The sequence below is a fragment of the Nansenia antarctica genome (genome assembly GCF_963989245.1).
Source record: "Nansenia antarctica genome assembly, chromosome: 3".
NCBI classification, from domain to species: Eukaryota; Metazoa; Chordata; class Actinopteri; order Argentiniformes; family Microstomatidae; genus Nansenia; species Nansenia antarctica.
The window spans coordinates 79810075-79833895 of record NC_137688.1 but is presented as its reverse complement, the minus strand read 5'-3'; the positions used below and the strand labels follow the sequence as shown (position 1 = coordinate 79833895).

At 45.5% G+C, this 23821-nt stretch overlaps 1 protein-coding gene across 1 annotated transcript in view; it reads left to right on the top strand.

The window, feature by feature from the left end:
- The window catches only part of map7d1b (MAP7 domain containing 1b), a 40279-nt gene extending 30246 nt beyond the window's left edge, over positions 1-10033 (top strand). Inside the window, exons 13-17 of the mRNA XM_080527619.1 lie at positions 3397-3501; positions 3790-3840; positions 4097-4151; positions 7810-8079; positions 9906-10033. Coding sequence (XP_080383745.1) covers positions 3397-3501; positions 3790-3840; positions 4097-4151; positions 7810-8079; positions 9906-9916 — 492 coding nt within the window. The 3' untranslated portion in view covers positions 9917-10033. The remainder of the gene's footprint in view (positions 1-3396; positions 3502-3789; positions 3841-4096; positions 4152-7809; positions 8080-9905) is intronic.
- The last annotated feature ends 13788 nt before the right edge of the window (positions 10034-23821 follow it).

Here is a 23821-nt window from a genome sequence, read left to right as displayed (position 1 = left end):
TGGCAAGGATGTTCAATGATTCTCTCCTGAATTCTCTCCAGATTCTCTCCAGATTCTCTCATTGCTTCTCAAGAAAGACACAAAGATCGTACTTCATGTAGCAGTTACAGGCTGATCTCCCTGCTCAATGTGGACTGTAAGGTACTGGCCAAAATATTGGCCGTCCGCCTCCAACATGTATTGCCAGATATAATTTCACTGGACCAAACAGGCTTTATGGCAGGGAGACACTCTTTTTTAACACAAGGAGGCTACTCAATATAATTTTTTCTCCCTCCTCTAACACCCCCGAATCTATAGTGTCACTTGACGCCGAGAAGGCCTTCGATAGGGTGGAGTCGGCTTACCTATTTTTTATTCTTGATAAATTTAGCTTCGATTCCCAATTTATTTCCTGGATTAAACTCCTATATGCCTCCCCATCAGCCTCTGTACATACTAATGGCATTCGATCTCCCCCATTCTCTCTCCAACGTGGGACACGCCAAGGGTGCCCTCTCTCGCTGTTACTGTTCAATATAGCCATTGAACCTCTCGCTATCTGGCTCAGAAGCCACAATAGGTTTGAGGGCATTACGCGTCACGGCATGGTTCATAAACTGTCTCTATACACCGACGACCTTCTTCTTATGATATCAAACCCTTTGTCCTCTCTCCCCCCCATATTGTCGATTTTGGACCAATTTGGCAGTGTATCGGGTTATAAACTAAACATTCAGAAGAGCGAAGTCTTTTTTGTAAATGAAATGGCAAAGGTATAAAGATGGTCATCCTGCCAAAGTTTCTTTACCTTTTCCAACACATCCCAGTGTGCATCAATAAATCTTTTTTCACTGATCTTGATCAGCGGTTGAATGCGTTCATCTGGAACAACAAGCCTGTGCGTATTAGAAGGTTATGTCTCCAACTCCCTAAATCAGAAGGGGGCCTGGCACTCCCCAACTTTCACCACTATTTCTGGGCCTCCAACATTAACAAACTACTCTATTGGGCTAACTGTAAACTTTCAGAACCCAGCCCACCCTGGGTACATACAGAGTTGTCGTCCTCTGCCTCTTTACACTCTATAATCTGCTCTCAGCTTCCTGTGGCGACCCACAAAGAAATGTGTAACCCAATTGTTGCTAGCACCATAAGCATTTGGCTCCAATTCAGGAAACAGCACGGGCTACATAGAGCCTCGGTTCACTCCCCAATTTCAAACAATCACCTATTCTCCCCGTCGTGTACTGATCCCGCCTTCCGTGATTGGTCGAACAATGGTCTCGCGACACTTAATGACCTGTATGAAGATGGAGTCTTTTCATCCTTTGAATCCCTGTCAGTCAAATTCAACCTGCCCAACAGTCATCTCTTCCATTTTTTCCAAACCAGGCACTTCATCCAAAAGCAATTTCCCCATTTTCCCAACCGCCCCCCTGAATCGCCAATTGATACATTTCTCACACTCAAACCCGATCAAAAGCGCTTGGTTTCAGTTCTATATGGCCAGATTGCTTCCCTGACTCCGGACCCTATGGTGCCTCTCAGGGAGCTCTGGGAGAGTGATCTAGACGGCAACATTTCCGATGACCAATGGAGCGACATTCTCAACCTAGTCCATACATCATCTTTCTGCGCTAGACCCATGGCCTACTCCAATGCAAGGTGCTCCACAGAGCTCACTTTACCAATGCTAAGCTGGCTAAAATATTCCCGGGTCGGAGTGATGCCTGTAACAGATGCAACCAATCCCCAGCTGACCATCTCCACATGTTCTGGACTTGCCAGAGGCTGGATACATTTTGGTCTGACATATTTGGAACCATTGAACAGGCCTTTAACACAAAGATAGACCCTAACCCTATGAGTGCACTGTTCGGCCTTCCCTCATCTGAGAATATGCCCACTACTATGCGCCGTGTCATTGCCTTCACCACTCTACTAGCTAGACGTTCTATTCTCTTTAAATGGAAGTATGCTTCCCCACCAACACACGATCAATGGATACGGGATGTCTTACAATGTCTTCAGATGGAGAGGTTAAGATTCTCAAGTTATTTTTTCTTTTTAATTACAGATATAGTAGAGATTGACACCTTCTTCCTTAATTCACATTTTTTTTTCAGCAATGTTTACTTTAATTTTCTTCCTATATACCGTATTCTTACAGATTGCTTTTATTATTATTACTATTTCTAGATTTATTATTATTTTAATTTCTAGATTTTTATATATATCTTTGAAGGAAGGCTTTCATCCTGCGTTATGTGTCACGTCAGATAGTACATAGTTGTGGCCTGTGGTGGTCCAGTGGTCTAGCATCATGGCCTGGGGTGGTCCAGTGGCCTAGCACCATGGCCTGGGGTGGTCCAGTGGTCTAGCATCATGGCCTGGGGTGGTCCAGTGGTCTAGCACCATGGCCTGGGGTAGTTGCCATGGCCCCATGCCTTCAACATTCAGCCACGCTCCACTCCATCCACCCCCCACTCCCGATACTCTCATCTTCTCCTCGTTGTAGGTGTCACGATAGATCGGGTTCAAACCGTACGTTCAGCTCTCGAAAGGATGCAGAGCGTAATGTAGTCACGCGACTTGCGGCTCATCCATCATCAGTACTGTACTGATTTCATATTCAATAAGACAGTTCATATTTTCAAAAAATGCCAGTCGAGAGAGGACGCAGGCGTTGCTTGTTCGCCGCTTCTCTGCCCGAAATCTATGTGTAATTGCAGTATACAGAGTAGATTGTCCTACAAAGACACTTAGATTTAGATTTAGTAATCTAAAAATGTATTAGACCCCTATACTTTCTTTTATCTAATTATTTGTTTCTTTTTATTTTACTACTCAATCTTTTCAGTTTGTAAAGCGTCTTGAGTGTCTAGAAAAGCGCTATATAAGACTAATGTATTATTATTATTATTATTATTATTATCTACATTTTGTATTTGGGAGGTGAGAGAGTATCATGTGGGTGTTTAACGCAAACTGATAAGATTACTGTAGGTCTGTTGTTCAGATGGACCCACGATAAGTGGATTATTATTAAAGACAGATGTGATTCAGACGTATCATAGCTGTGTTTTCATCCCTCCGTCCCTCACATCTGGTTTGTTCCCGATGGCTCAGATTACCCAGCGAGGTGTGTAATCAAATTAATCAGGGAGATAATTAACCCACAGCTTGAAGCACTGAGACTAGACTGGGTATCTGCTACCACCTAGTGGTTGAATAGTGTAACTGTAGGTTTGTGACACTGATGATGGCCCAAGAAAATATCATTGTTTATCTTTCTTGTCTATCATTAAATGACAACCTGTTTCGTTGGTTGATTGTATAACAGCGTCCTGTGCTAAATTGAAATGGTTTCCATGGGAACGGTAACGCTGACATTTCTGTGACTGTATGTGACAGCGGGAAGAGGCGGAGTCTAAAGCCCGCGAGGAGGCGGAGCAACAGCGCCTGGAGAGAGAGAAGCACTTCCAGAAGGAGGACAAGGAGCGGCTGGAGAGAAAGAAGGTAGGGAGGGAGGAGGGGAGGAGAGGGAGGAAGGGATGAAAGGAGGAGGGAAATAGAGCGGAGGAGAAATGGACAATAGGACAATCATTATGTAGGCTGTAAATTAGATTATGGAAATATAGACTAGATTGTCAGTTAGGGTTAGGGTTAAGGTTAGGGTGTGTGTGTGTGTGTGTGTGTGTGTGTGTGTGTGAGAGAGTGTGTGTGTGGTAGGTTTATCCCAGAGGACGCGTTGTTAAAGAACCCTGCGCTTCTGATCACCTTTGTGCTTGTGTTGTGTTGTAACAGCGCCTGGAGGAGATCATGAAGAGGACGCGCAAGAGCGACGCAGGAGAGAAGGTGGCTAGAGAACACACCCAGAGATCCACCTCTCATTCACCTCCACCTCTCATTCACCTCCACCTCTCATTCACCTCCACCTCCTATTCACCTCCACCTCTCATTCACCTCCACCTCTCATTCACCTCCACCTCTCATTCACCTCCACCTCTCATTCACCTCCACCTCTTATTCACAAGAACAGTTTTACCATTTAGATTTTTTGGGGGGATCACATTTCTAAACATGACGTGTTTGTTGTTCTTAAACGTTGCAGAAGGATGCCAAGTCTCCACCACAGGTCAATGGCAACGACACAGAGAGCAGTCAAGGTAACATACAGTTCAGGGGGAGGCCGGTGGAGGTAGAAATCGGAGGACGGGCGCACTGTAATGCATGATAGACAGATAGCTGTCTCCCCTCAGATAACTGTCTGTCTCCCCTCAGATAGCTGTCTGTCTCCCCTCAGATAACTCTCCCCTCAGATAGCTGCCTGTCTCCCCTCAGATAGCTGTCTGTCTCCCCTCAGATAGCTGTCTGTCTCCCCTCAGATAGCTGTCTGTCTCCCCTCAGATAGCTGTCTGTCTCCCCTCAGATAACTGTCTGTCTCCCCTCAGATAGCTGTCTGTCTCCCCTCCGATAGCTGTCTGTCTCCCCTCAGATAGCTGTCTGTCTCCCCTCAGATAACCGTCTGTCTCCCCTCAGATAGCTGTCTGTCTCCCCTCAGATAGCTGTCTGTCTCCCCTCAGATAGCTGTCTGTCTCCCCTCAGATAGCTGTCTGTCTCTCCTCAGATAGCTGTCTGTCTCCCCTCAGATAGCTGTCTGTCTCCTCTCAGATAGCTGTCTGTCTCCCCTCAGATAGCTGTCTGTCTCCCCTCAGATAGCTGTCTGTCTCCCCTCAGATAACTGTCTGTCTCTCCTCAGATAGCTGTCTGTCTCCCCTCAGATAACTGTCTGTCTCCCCTCAGATAGCTGTCTGTCTCCCCTCAGATAGCTGTCTGTCTCCCCTCAGATAACTGTCTGTCTCCCCTCAGATAGCTGTCTGTCTCCCCTCAGATAGCTGTCTGTCTCCCCTCAGATAGCTGTCTGTCTCTCCTCAGATAGCTGTCTGTCTCCCCTCAGATAACTGTCTGTCTCCCCTCAGATAGCTGTCTGTCTCCCCTCAGATAACTGTCTGTCTCCCCTCAGATAGCTGTCTGTCTCCCCTCAGATAGCTGTCTGTCTCCCCTCAGATAGCTGTCTGTCTCCCCTCAGATAACTGTCTGTCTCCCCTCAGATAACTGTCTGTCTGCCCTCAGATAGCTGTCTGTCTCCCCTCAGATAGCTGTCTGTCTCCCCTCAGATAGCTGTCTGTCTCCCCTCAGATAGCTGTCTGTCTCCCCTCAGATAGCTGTCTGTCTCCTCTCAGATAGCTGTCTGTCTCCTCTCAGATAACTGTCTGTCTCCCCTCAGATAGCTGTCTGTCTCCCCTCAGATAGCTGTCTGTCTGCCCTCAGATAGCTGTCTGTCTCCCCTCAGATAGCTGTCTCCCCCCCCTCAGATAGCTGTCTGTCTCCCCTCAGATAACTGTCTGTCTCTCCTCAGATAGCTGTCTGTCTCCCCTCAGATAGCTGTCTGTCTCCCCTCAGATAGCTGTCTGTCTCCCCTCAGATAGCTGTCTGTCTCCCCTCAGATAGCTGTCTGTCTCTCCTCAGATAGCTGTCTCCCCTCAGATAACTGTCTGTCTCCCCTCAGATAGCTGTCTCCCCTCAGATAGCTGTCTGTCTCCCCTCAGATAGCTGTCTGTCTCCCCTCAGATAGCTGTCTGTCTCCCCTCAGATAACTGTCTGTCTCCCCTCAGATAACTGTCTGTCTCCCCTCAGATAGCTGTCTGTCTCCCCTCAGATAGCTGTCTGTCTCCCCTCAGATAACTGTCTGTCTCCCCTCAGATAGCTGTCTGTCTCCCCTCAGATAGCTGTCTGTCTCCCCTCAGATAACTGTCTGTCTCTCCTCAGATAACTGTCTGTCTCCCCTCAGATAGCTGTCTGTCTCCCCTCAGATAACTGTCTGTCTCCCCTCAGATAGCTGTCTGTCTCCCCTCAGATAGCTGTCTGTCTCCCCTCAGATAACTGTCTGTCTCCCCTCAGATAGCTGTCTGTCTCCCCTCAGATAGCTGTCTGTCTCCCCTCAGATAGCTGTCTGTCTCCCCTCAGATAACTGTCTGTCTGCCCTCAGATAGCTGTCTGTCTGCCCTCAGATAGCTGTCTGTCTCCCCTCAGATAGCTGTCTGTCTCCCCTCAGATAGCTGTCTGTCTCCCCTCAGATAACTGTCTGTCTCCCCTCAGATAGCTGTCTGTCTCCCCTCAGATAGCTGTCTGTCTCCCCTCAGATAGCTGTCTGTCTCCCCTCAGATAGCTGTCTGTCTCCCCTCAGATAGCTGTCTGTCTCCCCTCAGATAGCTGTCTGTCTCCCCTCAGATAGCTGTCTGTCTCCCCTCAGATAACTCTCCCCTCAGATAGCTGTCTGTCTCCCCTCAGATAGCTGTCTGTCTCCCCTCAGATAACTGTCTGTCTCCCCTCAGATAGCTGTCTGTCTGCCCTCAGATAGCTGTCTGTCTCCCCTCAGATAACTGTCTGTCTCCCCTCAGATAGCTGTCTGTCTCCCCTCAGATAGCTGTCTGTCTCCCCTCAGATAGCTGTCTGTCTCCCCTCAGATAGCTGTCTGTCTCCCCTCAGATAGCTGTCTGTCTCCCCTCAGATAACTGTCTGTCTCCCCTCAGATAACTGTCTGTCTCCTCTCAGATAGCTGTCTGTCTCTCCTCAGATAGCTGTCTGTCTCCCCTCAGATAACTCTCCCCTCAGATAGCTGTCTGTCTCCCCTCAGATAGCTGTCTGTCTCCCCTCAAATAGCTGTCTGTCTCCCCTCAGATAACTGTCTGTCTCCCCTCAGATAGCTGTCTGTCTCCCCTCAGATAACTGTCTGTCTCCCCTCAGATAGCTGTCTGTCTCCCCTCAGATAGCTGTCTGTCTCCCCTCAGATAGCTGTCTGTCTCCCCTCAGATAGCTGTCTGTCTCCCCTCAGATAGCTGTCTGTCTCCCCTCAGATAGCTGTCTGTCTGCCCCTCAGATAGCTGTCTGTCTCCTCTCAGATAGCTGTCTGTCTCCCCTCAGATAACTGTCTGTCTCCCCTCAGATAGCTGTCTGTCTCCCCTCAGATAGCTGTCTGTCTGCCCCTCAGATAGCTGTCTGTCTCCTCTCAGATAGCTGTCTGTCTCCCCTCAGATAACTGTCTGTCTCCCCTCAGATAGCTGTCTGTCTCCCCTCAGATAGCTGTCTGTCTCCCCTCAGATAGCTGTCTGTCTCCCCTCAGATAACTGTCTGTCTCCCCTCAGATAACTGTCTGTCTCCCCTCAGATAGCTGTCTGTCTGCCCTCAGATAGCTGTCTGTCTCCCCTCAGATAACTGTCTGTCTCCCCTCAGATAGCTGTCTGTCTCCCCTCAGATAGCTGTCTGTCTCCCCTCAGATAGCTGTCTGTCTCCCCTCAGATAGCTGTCTGTCTCCCCTCAGATAGCTGTCTGTCTCCCCTCAGATAGCTGTCTGTCTCTCCTCAGATAGCTGTCTGTCTCCCCTCAGATAGCTGTCTGTCTCCCCTCAGATAACTGTCTGTCTCCCCTCAGATAGCTGTCTGTCTCCCCTCAGATAACTGTCTGTCTCCCCTCAGATAGCTGTCTGTCTCCCCTCAGATAACTGTCTGTCTCCCCTCAGATAGCTGTCTGTCTCCCCTCAGATAACTGTCTGTCTCCCCTCAGATAGCTGTCTGTCTCCCCTCAGATAACTGTCTGTCTCCCCTCAGATAGCTGTCTGTCTCCCCTCAGATAGCTGTCTGTCTCCCCTCAGATAGCTGTCTGTCTCCCCTCAGATAAGCTGTCTGTCTCCCCTCAGATAACTGTCTGTCTCCCCTCAGATCCTCTCAGAGTGAATCCTAACCTTGTAGTTGTGTTTCCCGACAGCGTGTGAGAGCCAGCAGAGCCAGCCTCTCCCAGCAGACTCCGCCCAGCCACAGGGCCTTGTCTTGAACGGCGTCCAGCCTGCCAAGCACCAGAACGGCCTGTCGCCCAATGGGCAGGCTGCCGACTTCGAGGAGATCATCCAGCTGTCCAATCACAGCGGCGGCCCGGGGCAGACCCAGAGCGACAGGGTCAGCGAGCCAATCCTGGCCTTCGAGGGGGGAGAACCCTTCCTGATGAAGACAGGCCCTATGAAGCCCCAGCATGTGGCAGGTAACTGTGGACAGAGTTTATGCTTATATAGGGTGCGTTCGTAAATTCGCTCTGGGAGCGCCGGAGCGCACACTGGGTTCGAAGTCATTTGATTGGACGAAGAGACATTCCATGAGTGCTGATCAGATTCCAGAGCGGATTTACGAACCTAGCCATAATCATGACCCTCAAACTAAGATATGATGTTGCTGTGTGTCAGTGTAAGCAATAAGATAACTATCAGTATGTCCATAAGTTTAGGAAATGGTAAATAGACTGCACTTATATAGCTTATTCCAAAGCACTTTACAACGGCCTCTCATTCACCCATTCACACACCAATGGCAGTAAGCTACCATGCAAGGCGCCGGCCCGCTCATTGGGAACAATTTGGAGTTCAGTGTCTTGCCCAAGGACACCTCGACAAGTGGAAAGGAGGAGCCGGGGATCTAACCACCAACCTTGCGATCATTAGACGCCGCCTCTACCTCCTGAGCCACAGCCTCTACCTCCACCAGCCTCTACCTCCACCAGCCTCTACCTCCTGAGCCACAGCCTCTACCTCCACCAGCCTCTACCTCCACCAGCCTCTACCTCCACCAGCCTCTACCCCCTGAGCCACAGCCTAGTCCTAACTGAGCCTTAGTTTGGCAAGCACTGGTCTCAACAGACTCCCTCTGCGTCATGCTGTGACCCCCCATAGCCGGGCGTGAAGACAGCTCAATCCCAGAATTAATCATCTGCAAAGCAAATAAAGAGATGATAGGAATCAGACCCATACAGAATCAGAAACATACAGAATCAGAAACATACCGTATTGTACGCTGCTATCCACCAGGGCAGTCATAATTGTACTTGTGTGGAAATATCATCCCTAAACCCAATGTTTTGTAGTCATAAGATCATACTGTATATATACAGTCGGATTCATGTAGACCTCATATATTTCATATGCTTTGGTCCTCATATCGGCAACCAATCAAAATGTTCGGACTTTTCTTTTGAAACACGGCACTACGTTTCAACGTTTGTTGAGAATCACAACACAAACTCGCTAGTCAAGCCAAAATACTGCAATGCAATGGATCGGGTGAGTAATCCCCACTGCTACCTAGTTAACTATAACACTACTTTACATTGTTAGCAGGCTCACAAAACAAGCTGTGTTAGTTGACTAGCGACGTGTCGTTGATTGTATTAAACATTTTCGAAAGAAAAGTCTGATCATTACATGGGATCCCGATATGAGGACCAAAGCATTAGAACGTGACACATATGAATGAATGAATGAATGAATGGTCTTTATTGTCATTGCTACAGTACAGGTACCAAACAACGAAATTTAGGAGGGGTGGCTCCCCTGGTGTTAGGAAAGAAAAAAAAAAAAAACTTTTAAAAACATCACAAGAAGGGAAGGAGCTGGTTTACATAAATAAAGGCTATGTACACTATCCACTATACTATACTGTACAGATAGACGACTAGGGTTGTCATATTGCACAATAGTGTTATTTCACATTTATTTAAAGTGTCGCAGTTTGCAGGCTTGAAATTTACATATTTGTGCCTCAGCACTACACCTGATTTTTTCAGTCCAGCAGCTGCCATCAATCCGTCCAGACTGTCCAGGGCCCAGAACCTAGGTCTTTGCTGTGTTCAGGGCCTGGATGGCCCTGTGGTAGAAGCTGTTCTTCAGTCTGTTTGTCCTTGCGGCCAAGGTCCTGAACCGCCTTTTCGAGGGCAGCCTGGTAAAGTGTGGCAATATATTCTATTGAAGCTCAAAGCGATGCTGATTCTCCTCTCGCCCTCTTTTCTGTCTCTCTCTTCTTCTCTGTCCTTGTCTCCAGAGGTGCTTTGAGACTCCAGGCTTCTACAGGGACATGCCTCGTGTCTCTGATCCAGCTGAATGATTTGTGCCACACCGCAACAGCTTACAGTATAAGGAAGTGTGCCAAACGAACGAACAATGGGCCGCTTTTAAAGTCACTCCAACATCAAAGACATGCCATAGAGGATAGGAGGACGGATGAGGACACTGCAAGGAAACATTCATCATTGAACACTTGTTGAAAAATGGAAAAAAATGTATGATATATAAGCAAAAAAGTATTCTCTGTCTTCTTCACTGCGTGTTATGGTGCAACATTTGTGGAGTTTTATTGAAAATGTCACATGCAGATTTAACGGAGCACCTTAAAACGACTGACAGTGTAATGAATCTGAGAGAATATAAGACCTGGAAATACACAAATATTTGACTATGGTTGTTGTTATTATTATTATTATTATTATTGTTGTTGTTGTTGTTATTATATTGCTGTTGTTATCTTAAGTTGAACAAAGTGTGTGTTGGGTCTTTTTTTGTCTTGAATAATTGAGTTATTTAACTTGGGAGGAGTGTATGTAAATGTGTATTAGCCTGGCCGACTCCTGCCATGGGATCTGTGGAATAAAGCTTTATGAAAGGGACCCCTGTGTCGGTCGTTCTGTCTGTCTGTCTGTCTGCCTTTCTGAAGTATGTGCTCTGCTAGTCTGTCTGTATGTCTCTTTCTCTGTCAGCGGGACTGCCTGAAAATCTGTGTATGTCTGTCTGTTTGATCATCTGTACATCTGTCTGTCTGTCTGTCTGTCTGGCCTGTCTGTCAGTGTCTGTAAAGCAACACTTTCTAACACTCCAACTCAACAAGTTCAGTTCACAGATCAGATGAACAGTCCTGTCTGTATGTTACCAGTGATGAGAGACCAGACAGACAGACCTGTTGACTTGGGAGTGTTACTAGTCTGCGTAGGTGCTACAGCCGTAGTTAAACATTTACGTGAGAGAGCTTTGAATTAGGCTTTGAACTAATCAGAAGGCTTTGCCAGAATTTTCCACCTGCGACTCTAGACTCCAAATGCTCCTATTTTTCCACAAGAATGCAGAGAGAAAATCAGGCCAGTCAGTATCAGTTCTCTGTTTCTAGTCTGGGTTTTAATGGTTGTGACTCACACCCATGGCTCTGACACTAGAGCTAGGAACCTTAAAGGACTGCTGAAACACAGAGAGAGAGAGAAACATAAAAAGGTGGAAAGAGATTTAGTAAGAGAAAAAGAAAGAAAGGGGCAGAAAGAGGTAGGTAGAGAGAGAGTGAACGATAGGAAAGGAGGGTGAGATACATGTTTTATTTGGTACTTAAGCTGTTTCCTTAATCACGACACATTTCTACACTAGAATCATGGGGTTCAACCCAGAGAAGCAGCTGGGAATGTTATTGTGTTCTTGCCATTCCTCCATAAAATACATTTGTTTCTCTCTAGAGAGAATGTAGAACTTGGATGAAAACTCACTTATGGTCCAAAGAAACCTGGTTTAGTTCACATGATTTATTTGGTTGTTGATAATAGTAGGCTATTGTTGGTGTTTCAGGCTGGTTATTTTCATTCATAATTCTTCCAGCAGGTGGCAGCATTAGCTTTGAAAATGGTGGGAGAGACTTGGGCCCTATCCCATTTCCATTTTTTACCCCTACCCCTCGTTACCCCTACCCCTCGTTTCGGAGTGCCACTCGCTTTTTCGGCTTGCCCCTCCGAAGAGTCACAAGGGGTAGTGGTTGAAAATCTTTACCTGTGAAATGGGACAACCCTTCAAGACCCTGATACGTCATCAGTAGTGTCATAGAAAAGCGTCAACGCTCGCGATTCGTTAACAACTTACGTTTCACGCTATCAATCCATCAAAAGTCATCAAATAAAAAAGAACAACGCTTCATTATTATCATTATTCATTATTCCTGCCAGTCTGCACTGATATAAGACAACAGTACAACAACTTCGCGGCTGAACTTTAGTTACATTTCGGGTGTCATATGCCATCAAATGGGGGAAAATGCGGGACTGTCATGCACAAATCTGCCTTAAAACTCTCTCTTCCTGTTTTCACGATCGTGACGATGAGTCGCAAGGCATTCTGGGATTTCATAAGATGGAGTGTTGTGGCTCTCTTCGGAGTCTGGTCCTTAAAACCCTCAGTTTGGAGGGCTGTGGCCCTGCCACTTGGCCCTACCCCTACATGAAAACAAGAATAGGCTAGGTGCACGATCTCCACTACTTCCTGAAAGGCACCTGGCATGAACATATCCTGTCTCACTCTATTGGTTTAATTGATTAATCAGCTGTGCGGTAAACTGTTGGAACACACAGTGCACAGCTGATTAATCAATTAAACCAATAGAGTGAGACAGGATATGTTCATGCCAGGTGCCTTTCAGGAAGTAGTGGAGATCGTGCACCTAGCCTATTGGGACACCCCTACCCTGCACACAAAACGGAAGGGCAGGGCTAAAACCGAGGGTGAAATGGAATTGAGTCTTGCTTCTGACATTGAAACCGGCTGACAACAACCCACTGCAAGTCATAAAGACAAGGACAGAGCAATGATTACATCATCAGCCTAGTCTAGATTAATGTCATTAAACGTCACGGGTAGTTGTTTTGGCATCTAGCTGATGAACTGAACAGTGATGGGGTTGTGGGTGGAGTAGGTTCTATGTCTGTATTTGTAGCGGGGTGTTAATAGTCGATGACATATCATGGGCTGGGCAATGGGCTCTGTGCTAAGCAGGGGAGGCTGGTGGAGGTAGAAATTGGAGGACGGGCTCATTGCATGGAATGGAACGAGGCATTCTTCATTCTGATAACAATTACAGTCCCATCCTTTGATTTCTGCCTGCAGCAGCCTCCCCTGGTGCTCAGCGGGGGTTTATAATTCACTGGCTATTGTAGGACTGGCCCTGAGCTGGACCTGTTCCCAGAGGTCAGGATCTCCCATGATGGATTGAGACGCCAGCACCTCCATTTCAAACATTCCATCCACGTCGGAGGCGTGTGGTGGCTGGGAGGAGAGCCGGTGAGATTCATTACCAAAGAGTATCAGGAGTGTTGATGAGTCGTTGTCATTGATTTATTGAGCCACATTCTAACAGATTACATACATGGGTCATTAAGAACAGAGTCATTTGGTACTGTGGGAAAGACTATTGCTATTACCTGGCCTGGACAGACCTAGTTGCTGTGGGTTAGGAATAACTGCTATTTTACTGTTGTTCAAACTTCAACTGATAAAGGTCCTAGAACTGTGATGGCATTTTGAGATTTATCTGACATTAGATGCGAGATACATTATGTAGACAAAAGTCAAAAGTATGTGGACAGGACACCCCTTCTAATTAGTGGGTTCGGCTATTTCAGCCACACCCGCAGCTAACAGGTGCAGAAGGGCAAGCATACAGCCATGCAATCTCCGTAGACAAACATTGGCAGGAGTTGTACTGAAGAGCTCAGTGACTTTCAACGTGGCACTGTCATAGGAGTCAGTTTGTCCCATTTTAGCCCTACAAGAGCTTCTCCGGTCAACTTCAAGTGCTGTTATTGTGAAGTGGAAATGTCTATGAGCCACAGCAGCTCAGCCGTGAAGAGGTGTAGTAGGCCGCACACGCTCACTGAACGGGACTGCCGTATGCTGTCGCCTGTCCTGGTTTGCAACAGTCACTACTGAGATCCAATCTGCCTCTGGAAGCAATGTCAGCACAAGAGCTGATCGTCGGGAGCTTCATGAAATGGGTTTCCATGGCCGAGCAGCCTACACACAAGCCTAACATCACCAGGCTGGAGTGGTGTGAAGCACGTGGCCGTGACTCTGGAGCAGTGGAAACTCTCTGGAGGGATGAATCACGCTTGACTATCTGGGTGAGGCCAGGGGAACGCTACCTGCCCCAAGGCAGAGTGCCAACTGTAAAGTTTGGTTTGTTTGTTTATTTATTAGTTTATTTGACAGGGACAATACATATGTTGCGCCAGATATAGCTCAGAGATAACTTTCATCTGTAGTCCCTGGGGGAAGGGTAACAAGACAATAGGGAAACAGGATATACTAATACAAATGACTAAGATATAATAAAGTTCTAATCAACAATGGAATAATAATAATAATAATAATAATTTTTTAAAAATATAAAAAATTATGTTGATAATAAAAATAAAGTAAAAACATGTTTGGTGGAGGAGGAATAATGGTCTGGGGCTGTTTTTCATGGTTTGGGCTAGGCCGCTTACTTCTAGTGAAGGGAAATGTTAATGCTACAGCATACAAGAGAGATTCTAGAGAATGGTATGCTTCCGACTTTGTTGTAACAGTTTGGGGAAGGCCCTTTCCTGTTTCACCATGACAGTGCGCCCCTGTGCACAAAGCGAGCCCGTCCATAATGACATGGTTTGGTGTGGAAGAACTTGACTGGCCAGCATACACTCCTGACCTCAACCAAATCGAACACCTTTGGGATCAATTGAACGCCGACTGCGAGCCAGTCCTTCTCTCCCAACATCAGTGCCCGACCTCAGTAATGCTCTTGAGGCTGAAAGGAAGTGAATCCTCACAGCCACATTCTAAAATCTAGTAGAAAGTCTTCCCAGAAGAGTGGAAGCTGTTATAGCAGCAAAGGGGAAAGCAATTATTAATGCCCATGGTTTTGGAATGAGAAGTTCAACAAGCACATACGGGTGTTATGTTCAGGTCCAGATACTTTTGGCCATGTAGTGTTTAAAGGATTAAACAATGTCCACACTTTCAGACTGACACCTGCTATCTGTGAGGGGAGTGTGTTTGTTTTGCTGTTGCTCTGGGTAGCGGAGGGACGAGGACTGATCCAGCAATGTGTTGTGAAAGCAGAGGTTACAAAGGTGTGAGTGTGTGTGTATGTCCGTGCATGCGTGTGTGTGTGTGTGTGTGTGTGTGTGTGTGTGTGTGTGTGTGTGTGTGTGCATGTGTGTGTGTGTGCGTGCGTGCGTGCGTGCGTGCGTGCGTGCGTGTGTGTGTGTGTATGCATGTGTGGTCACTGTCTTCACCCTCTCTGGGCAGCACATCCAGCTGTAACAGGATCCTTCAGTACGAGGGATTCTCCTTCCTTAAGGTCAGCGTTCTTTCATTACCATGGCGGGCATATTGAATATCTTAACAAAATAAACTAGCCTTGTGAAATTGAGTTCATGATGGTTCTTGGGCACTGAGATGTCATTCCTCAGAGACACCACCCCCGAGCCACCCTTGTATCTCTTCACACTCTTTTGGAAAGCCCTGGCTTGTTTAATTAGGAGAGCTTCTTTCTCGCCTCAGAACGACGATACGATGCAGCTCGATAACTCTTCCCCTCTGTCTGTACACAGCAGGGGAGGCTGGCGGACGTAGAAATCTGGAGGACAGGCTCATTGTGACGAATGGAGCTGAATGACGGATGAGGGAGGGTATGAAACAGAAGGGTTTGATAGCATTCCTCTATTCCCTCCCGTGCGTCACAATGAGCCCATCCTGCAGATTTCTACCTCCACCAGCCTCCCCTGCTGTGTCCGGTCTACTGTTACACTCCCATGCATACAACCTTCCCTAACCCTAACCCTGCCACCCCCCTCCCCCCCCTGGACATTGCTGTGTTAATTGTTCCCTGTGCATGTTCGTTAACTCTGTGTTCTATCTGCTCATGTTATCCGATCCTCATCCATTGTTCCCCTCACTGTCCCACCCTCAAAACTCAAAGGCTTCGGTCACCGTGCCTTTTCACGAGCTGCACCCCGGCTCTGGAACTCTCTCCCTCAACCACTCAGAGACTCACCCTCACTCCTCACTTTTAAATCCCACCTCAAAACCTACCTGTTCTCCCATGCCTATAGCCTCCCCTACCCCTACCCATCTCCCCCATCCCGGCCCCCCCCGCCCCCCCCCTGGACAAGCATACAACCTCCCCTACCCCTAGCCATCTCCCCTAACCCTGCCACCCCCCCTCCCCCCCTGACACGCATACAACCTCCCCTACCCCTACCCATCTCCCCTAACCCTGCCACCCCCCCCCCCCCCCCCCTGACACGCATACAACCTCCCCTACCCCTAACCATCTCCCCTAACCCTGCCACCCCCCTGATATGCATACAGCCTCCCCTACCCTTAACCACCTCCCCCCCCTCCCCGTTCACTGACTCTGTGTTCCATGTTACTTGTTGTTTTTGTGTTTTCCGTATCTTCTATATTGTCAGCGTCTTTGAGCCTCGGAAAAGCGCTATATAAATGTAATGAATTATTATTATTATTATTATCTGTTGCTTGTTGTTTCTGTGTCTTCTTTTTTCCCCATATTGTCAGTGTCTTTGAGCCCCGGAAAAGCTCTATATAAATGCAGTTAATTATTTATTATTATTATTATTATTATTATTATTATTATTATTATTATTATTACTGTCTCCATTGGTCTTCTGTTCCCATTTAAACCTGGTGGATGTTTACAACGTGATGTCCTCAGGGTCCCAGTTGCTCGAACTCAGGCCTGGTTACCAGGGGAGGATAGTGGAGGTAGACATCAGAGGACAGGCTCAATTGAATGCATAGAATGGAATGAGGAACGGTTTATTTCTCATTCTGTTCCATGCAGTACAAAGAGGCCGTCCCCCCGATGTCTACCTCCACCAGTCTTTTGCTGGAGTGTACTCTGTAGTGAAAACCCAGACATGTTGAAATGGGATGATATTGTATGTAAAACCAGAGATACCAGAGATATTGTGATATTTGTAGGACTTGACTACAGTCATGGCTGGTCAGCAGATCGGCGGTTCGAACCCTGGCTGGCCACATTACAAGGTATCCTTAGGCAAGACACTGAACCCCAAATTGCTCCCAATGGGCGGGCCGGCACCTTGCATGGTAGCTTGCCGCCATTAGTGTGTGAATGTGTGTGTGAATGGGTGAATGAGAGGCCGTTGTAAAGCGCTTTGGAATAAGGCTATATGAGTCAGTCAATTTACCATTTACATAGTTCATTGTTTAAAATACTATTAATACAAATGTTCATATAACAGAAATAGGGTTATCTTCCAACTGAGTCTGCAAGACTAGCTGTGAGATCAAATAGATACAAATTAGCTGACAACTACTACAAAGATTAGGCAATTTAATCCTGGTTAAAGATATTCCAGGTCATCCGTATGCCAGGAACACACTCCTACTAACCCACTTCCTTTTCCTGGAAGGCTAGTCTATTTGCATAACTGTTTTTTCATTGTGTGATGTGAACCCATGTATAATGCCAGGTAGAGGCATCACATGTCAGTGTTTGTTACATTGGTATGGCCACATTGGTATGGATCATATTGGTATGGTCATGTTGGTATGGGTCATATTGGTATGGTCATATTGGTATGGTCATATTGGTATGGTCATATTGGTATGGTCATATTGGTATGGGTCATATTGGTATGGGTCATATTGGTATGGTCATATTGGTATGGGTCATATTGGTATGGGTCATATTGGTATGGTCATATTGGTATGGTCATATTGGTATGGTCATATTGGTATGGTCATATTGGTATGGTCATATTGGTATGGTCATATTGGTATGGGTCATATTGGTATGGTCATATTGGTATGGTCATATTGGTATGGTCATATTGGTATGGGTCATATTGGTATGGGTCATATTGGTATGGGTCATATTGGTATGGGTCATATTGGTATGGTCATATTGGTATGGTCATATTGGTATGGGTCATATTGGTATGGTCACATTGGTATGGTCATATTGGTATGGTCACATTGGTATGGTCATATTGGTATGGGTCATATTGGTATGGTCACATTGGTATGGTCACATTGGTATGGGTCATATTGGTATGGTCATATTGGTATGGTCATATTGGTATGGGTCATATTGGTATGGTCATATTGGTATGGTCACATTGGTATGGTCACATTGGTATGGTCACATTGGTATGGTCATATTGGTATGGTCACATTGGTATGGTCATATTGGTATGGTCACATTGGTATGGGTCATATTGGTATGGTCATATTGGTATGGGTCATATTGGTATGGTCACATTGGTATGGTCATATTGGTATGGTCACATTGGTATGGGCATATTGGTATGGGTCATATTGGTATGGGTCATATTGGTATGGTCATATTGGTATGGGTCATATTGGTATGGGTCATATTGGTATGGGCTGCCCTGGTGTTATGTTTGAAATGGGCAGAGGCTGGAGAGGGGCTGGTGGGGCACTGGCCTTTATCTTGGACCTCAACCAAGAAATACACACGGCACATTCTCCAAAACATTGAAAACCCTTGCAGACAGAGTTGAACAGTGAGGCCGTTGAAATAGACTCTCAGTTAGTCACTCTCGCCTTTAAGACGACACATGAGCTAATATTCACACATGAATAATGATGATTTTTTTTTAACCTGTCTTCTGTTTGTTTGTGTAAAACTCTGCAAAACACTGTTTTCACAATCTGCTCCACCTGTTTCTGGGGGCCTTGGGAGGCAGACAGTATGCTGTATGTAAATGACACCATTCACACATCATTTCACATAACAATACAAATGGAGAAACTCGACTAGAACCACACCCAAGGTTTTATTCAGTTGTGTTTTTAGTCATCAACAGAAGCAGACAGAGGTGACAGTGTCCCACCCACACTTTATCTGGCTTCCTGCTCCGTTTACTTTCTCTTTACCCTGCTGCAAGACTCAAGGTGAGTTTATCTTTCTGTTTTATAATGTTCTACTTTTACTAGGTTGGCTAAACTATTCTTTCAGACCAGAGGGAATCTTACAGTATGGATGTTAGATGTCATGTTAACATATATGAAACCCATTCTTTCTAAGTTGTCGTATCCTTTCAACATATGGCAGTAGGTTAACAATGAACCCATGGTGTGTAAATGAGGTGAGTCATTTTCACACTCTGTTATCTCCTTTGTACTAGTGAGCTTTGGAATGTACTGTTGGTTTCAAAGACAGGCACAACATTGATAAAACACATTAAATCACATTATACAACATTACACATTATAGCACCACACATGCTTTGCTAGAACCACACAATGAATCTGTATATACAATATGAAACTTTCAGCTGTGTAATATCATTCCTTAAGTCAAGTCCTGAGTGAGGCACTGGAATGTGACATTTCCTCATTCAATTGTTTTAAAATCATTTCCTGGTACATTTATCTAGCGTGTTGTTCCACCAAGATAAATATGGTGTAGCTGATAAGGGTTTAAAGACTTGTCTTTTCCCAAATAAAATCATGGAAAGATTAGAGATTAGGGATTTTCAATTAAATGTATCCATGAGGCAGAGGTTCTAAAGGTTCTCAGAAACTGTGGTCACAGTGGAAATAAATCAATCAAAAGAAAGAAAGAAATTCTTCCTTCTTCTAGCATTACAATTGCCACTGGCCCCTGGCCCAAGCACAGATGACTTTTTCCTGCTGTGACTGGTGAATAGATGATTCACCTACTTAGTCAAATGTATTTGTTATGAGTCGCTTTGGATAAAGGCATCTTCTAAATGCCAAAAATGTAAATGTGAAAAATGTTCTTGCTATTTTTGGACTACTAAAATGCACACAGTGCACTTTCCTCCTCAGACCTACAGTAGAGTGCCTCCTGCTACTCAGCAGAATTATTCTCAAACTTGACTGTGGTTCCGTTCTGCATGACTACATTAACGTAGTTAAAGTTCTCCGCTTGGAGCAGAATGTGGGTCAGTTCGCATCACAATGGCTGCAGCCGTCAGATCCCTGCAGCATATCTACCTTCAGTTTACACTGAATGTGAAAGGCAGTGTTCAGTGTTCAGTGTTCAAAGCCATTTCAGTACAGAGACAAGAGACTGACTCAAAATAGGTTTCTTCGCTTCACTCTTCACTTTTGAGGTTATGGTTGCCTGGGCCAGCCACTCACTGCAAAACATTCCAATCTAAAATTGACATTCATCCAAGGTAAAAATGGAAAGCAGTAAAATGGAAATCACACAGAGGAAACCACTAAAACGCTGTGTGTCAAGCGATACAACTAAAAGATTAGTTTTAGTGTGACCTTGTACTTTGAAATGGGTGATGTGGTTAAAAGCAGCTGTTCCTTGCTTCTTGTTTGTTTTTCTTTGTCTTCTTCGATTTACTTCATTGTACTGTGGGACTGATGGTGGCATGTGCTCTTGGCTTTTGCCTTTTTATGACAGGACTAAAGGGCAAGTACTCTCACAACAAAGGTCTCTGCCTTTATGACTCCAGGTCACAGTAGACTGAGCATGAGTTTGGAGTCTGTACTCAGAAGGACTCAGAACTCTAGACAGATGAAACCTCTTCTGCTTGTAAATGTATTGTAAGGAATTATATTGCAGACATATAGCCACGTAGCTTGAGATTTACTCCAATCCTTTCTATAACGTTGCCGAACAGGGAAAGCATTGGCTTTACGGGGTCAGAACTTTATGATTAATAGTGTTATTGTCGCCCCCTTTGGTGTACATTATCCGTTGGCCCTTGGTATGCAAAACCCCAAATGAGGTTATGAACAGGCCGTAACAGTGATGGACAGACGTAGGAGGCATGTGGTCCTACAGCGTGCCAACAGAGGATTGGGCAGGAGGCCAATCCCAAATCACCCCTACGGCTTTGTTTTCACCCCTACGGCTTCGTTTTGCGCGTTCACATTTAGGGTAGGGGTGTCCCAATTCGAGGGCTAGGGGGAAGGGGGACGGCTATCCACGGCTTCGTTTGGAGCGATTTCAGGACCAGACTAGCTTCGGAGCCAAATGGCTTTGTCCCAGGATGCATTGCGAATCATCTACAGAAGTTTTATTTCGCTCTATTCAATGCGGAACACAGCCGCAAATGTCATTTACTTTTTGTGTAATTACTTATAAATAGGTAGGTAGGCTACAGGCTGTCTCAATAGGTAGGTAGGCTACAGGGTGTCTCAATAGGTAGGTAGGCTACAGACTGTCTCAATAGGTAGGCTACAGACTGTCTCAATAGGTAGCTAGATTACAGGGTGTCTCAACAGGTAGGTAGGCTACAGGGTGTCTCAATAGGTAGCTAGGCTACAGGCTGTCTCAATAGGTAGGTAGGCTACAGACTGTCTCAATAGGTAGGTAGGATACAGACTGTCTCAATAGGTAGGCTACAGGGTGTCTCAATAGGTAGGTAGGCTACAGGGTGTCTCAATAGGTAGGTAGGCTACAGACTGTCTCAATAGGTAGGTAGGCTACAGGGTGTCTCAATAGGTAGGTAGGCTACAGACTGTCTCAATAGGTAGGCTACAGGCTGTCTCAATAGGTAGGTAGGCTACAGGCTGTCAATAGGTAGGTAGGCTACAGACTGTCTCAATAGGTAGGTAGGCTACAGGCTGTCTCAATAGGTAGGTAGGCCACAGGCTGTCTCAATAGGTAGACTACAGGCTGTCTCTTTTTGGCTGACTGCTTCCTGGCCTGAATTAGAAGCCCCATTCTGAATAATCTGAGCGTACAGGTTTAGTATGTTAGGCCCTAATGATGCTTATGGGACTACTTACAGTACAGTACTTCCGCAGAAAAGACAATGGCAATCAAACGGCAGCATAACAATCTACGCATGGCCTTCTCAGTGAGAAAGGGAAGTTATGGGTCGCTGTCAAACCTTCTGACGACAGATTGGCTTCAGTGGAGAGAAGCAGACCTCGGTGAAGCACCGTGTCGCTGTTTCTGAATGAGGTAAGTAAAGACAGGTAGTGAAGTCTCAGCTCTTCTAGTCTTGTCTTCTTCGTCTCATTTCCACTGCTAAGAATGATCCCCGGCCATCCAGGTCTAAGAAAGACTTTATGGGACCTACCTGGCATGGTCTCCATAGCAAAAAACAGAAAGGTACAGTAGCAACAGCAGGGAGTTGAATTGACGACGTGGCTGTTTGAGTGACAAGCCTCTTTGGCCATGAGATAATTAGCTATCTCATAGTTTCCATCCCAATGACCCTAGTTAGGCCACTGTCCAGTACTGTAAGCCTTAGATAACAGTCATGCTTTGATCAGTTGCTATTTTAGGAACCTGCCGTGAATGTGAAGACAACAGTGACCACCGAGATAAATAAAGCAGACACACACTGATGTCTCTTTTCAGAGTGACGATATGATAAACAATGAAAACCGGGAGCAAAGGTGGAGGTTTATGAGACCGTAATAAACAAAGGCATCTATCTTATGCCAACAGCTTGGCCTAGTATGCCCTGTGAAAAGCATTGGAGACATGTCCCTCCTGTGTTAGGGCTATTAGTGCTTCTGTTATGGTCAAATCCTCCCTCTGAATTGAAAATTGCTTTTAGTGGATTCACCGACTTGTCCTTGACTATACAGATTGGCATAATATTGAATTCAGCAATTAAATACGCCCTCAGGAGAGGGGAAGCAATGTCCAACGAGCCAACAGTGAATGGCTCCAGTCCAGATTCCCACAATGCTCCGAATTAATAGATAATGATTTTTAAAAAATCTGTTACCCATTTACTTCTGGCTCAGTGGAGGTTGGTGGAGGAATGAAGGATTGGTTCATTCATTGTAATGAATGGTATGGAATATGGAATGGTATGGAATAAGGAATGGTGGTTCCAATATGGCCAATTAAAAACGGACACCAGGGAAGGCTGGTGGAGGTAGAAATGAGGAATGAGGAATGGTTTTGATACCATTCCTCATTCCATTCCATGCATTACAATGAGCCCATACCCTGTTTTTCTACCTCCACCAGTCTCCTCTGTTGGTATACCATTTTAGACTGCAATTACTATAAATGTTTTTCTTCTGCCTCTCACTGAACAATTGTGCGATCGGAACAATTTACATTTTGATGTCCAAATGACCCAATCAGCCTTACGATAACAATGTGCTACTGATCCAGTTGTACAGGCACGGAGTGTTGGCCACTTGGCCTACATGGAGCCATAAAGCAGAGGCCCCCAACAGGTGTTGAGGGGGGAAGCTTCGTCTCCTGTTTACTGCACGCACACATTGGGCTGAGGGGTATTACGTATGTGGCCCTGACTAAAATAGTGTAGCGCTGCAAACTCATGTCAAGTTGCCTCATCGAGAAAAAGTTAAGACCCATCGAGAAAAAGAGCACCCCATGTTTTGGGCTGTGAAGCTCACAACACCTCCAATGGGCATATTAGGTTGAGGTTCTCATTTGTTAATTTGTTGAATAATCCTAAAAAACAGGATTGTTGCCAATGACTGGATGGGCCATCGTGCCTGTCCACGAATCCTGATACATGTGTACTTCAGTGGAGGCTGGTGGAGGTAGAAATCGGAGGATTGGCACATTATAATGCATGAAACGGAATTAGAAATGGTATGAAACGTCCTCCAGTTTCTATCTCCACCAGCTTCCCCATGTGTACTTTTTTATTTGGCCATGTTGGAATGTGAATGTCCTGTGTTGTGGAAGTTGTTACTCACATCCTTTGCTGAAAAACTGTCCCTTTGGCTTATTGGCATATTCATTTATAGTAAGACATAGTGACTAGTTGTATTATAACAAGGAAAACAAGTCAGTTGGACCGTGTGAATTATACATCTCTAATTTATGTGCTCTCTCTATTCGAGGGTAATATTCAGTGAAGAGAACGGTACAGTGTGCATCCATGTGATGACAGACAGACACTCCTCAGGTAAAACATGATTTAGCTTAAAAGAGAAGAAAAAAACACATTATTTAGCTTAAAAGAGAAGAAAAAAAACAGTATTTAGCTTAAAAGAGAGAAAAAAAACATTATTTAGCTTAAAAGAGAAAAAAACACATTATTTAGCTTAAAAGAGAAGAAAAAAACATTATTTCGCTAAAAAGAGAGAGAAAAAAACAAACATTATTTAGCTTAAAAGAGAAAAAAAAACATTATTTAGCTTAAAAGAGAAGAAAAAAAATAACATTAT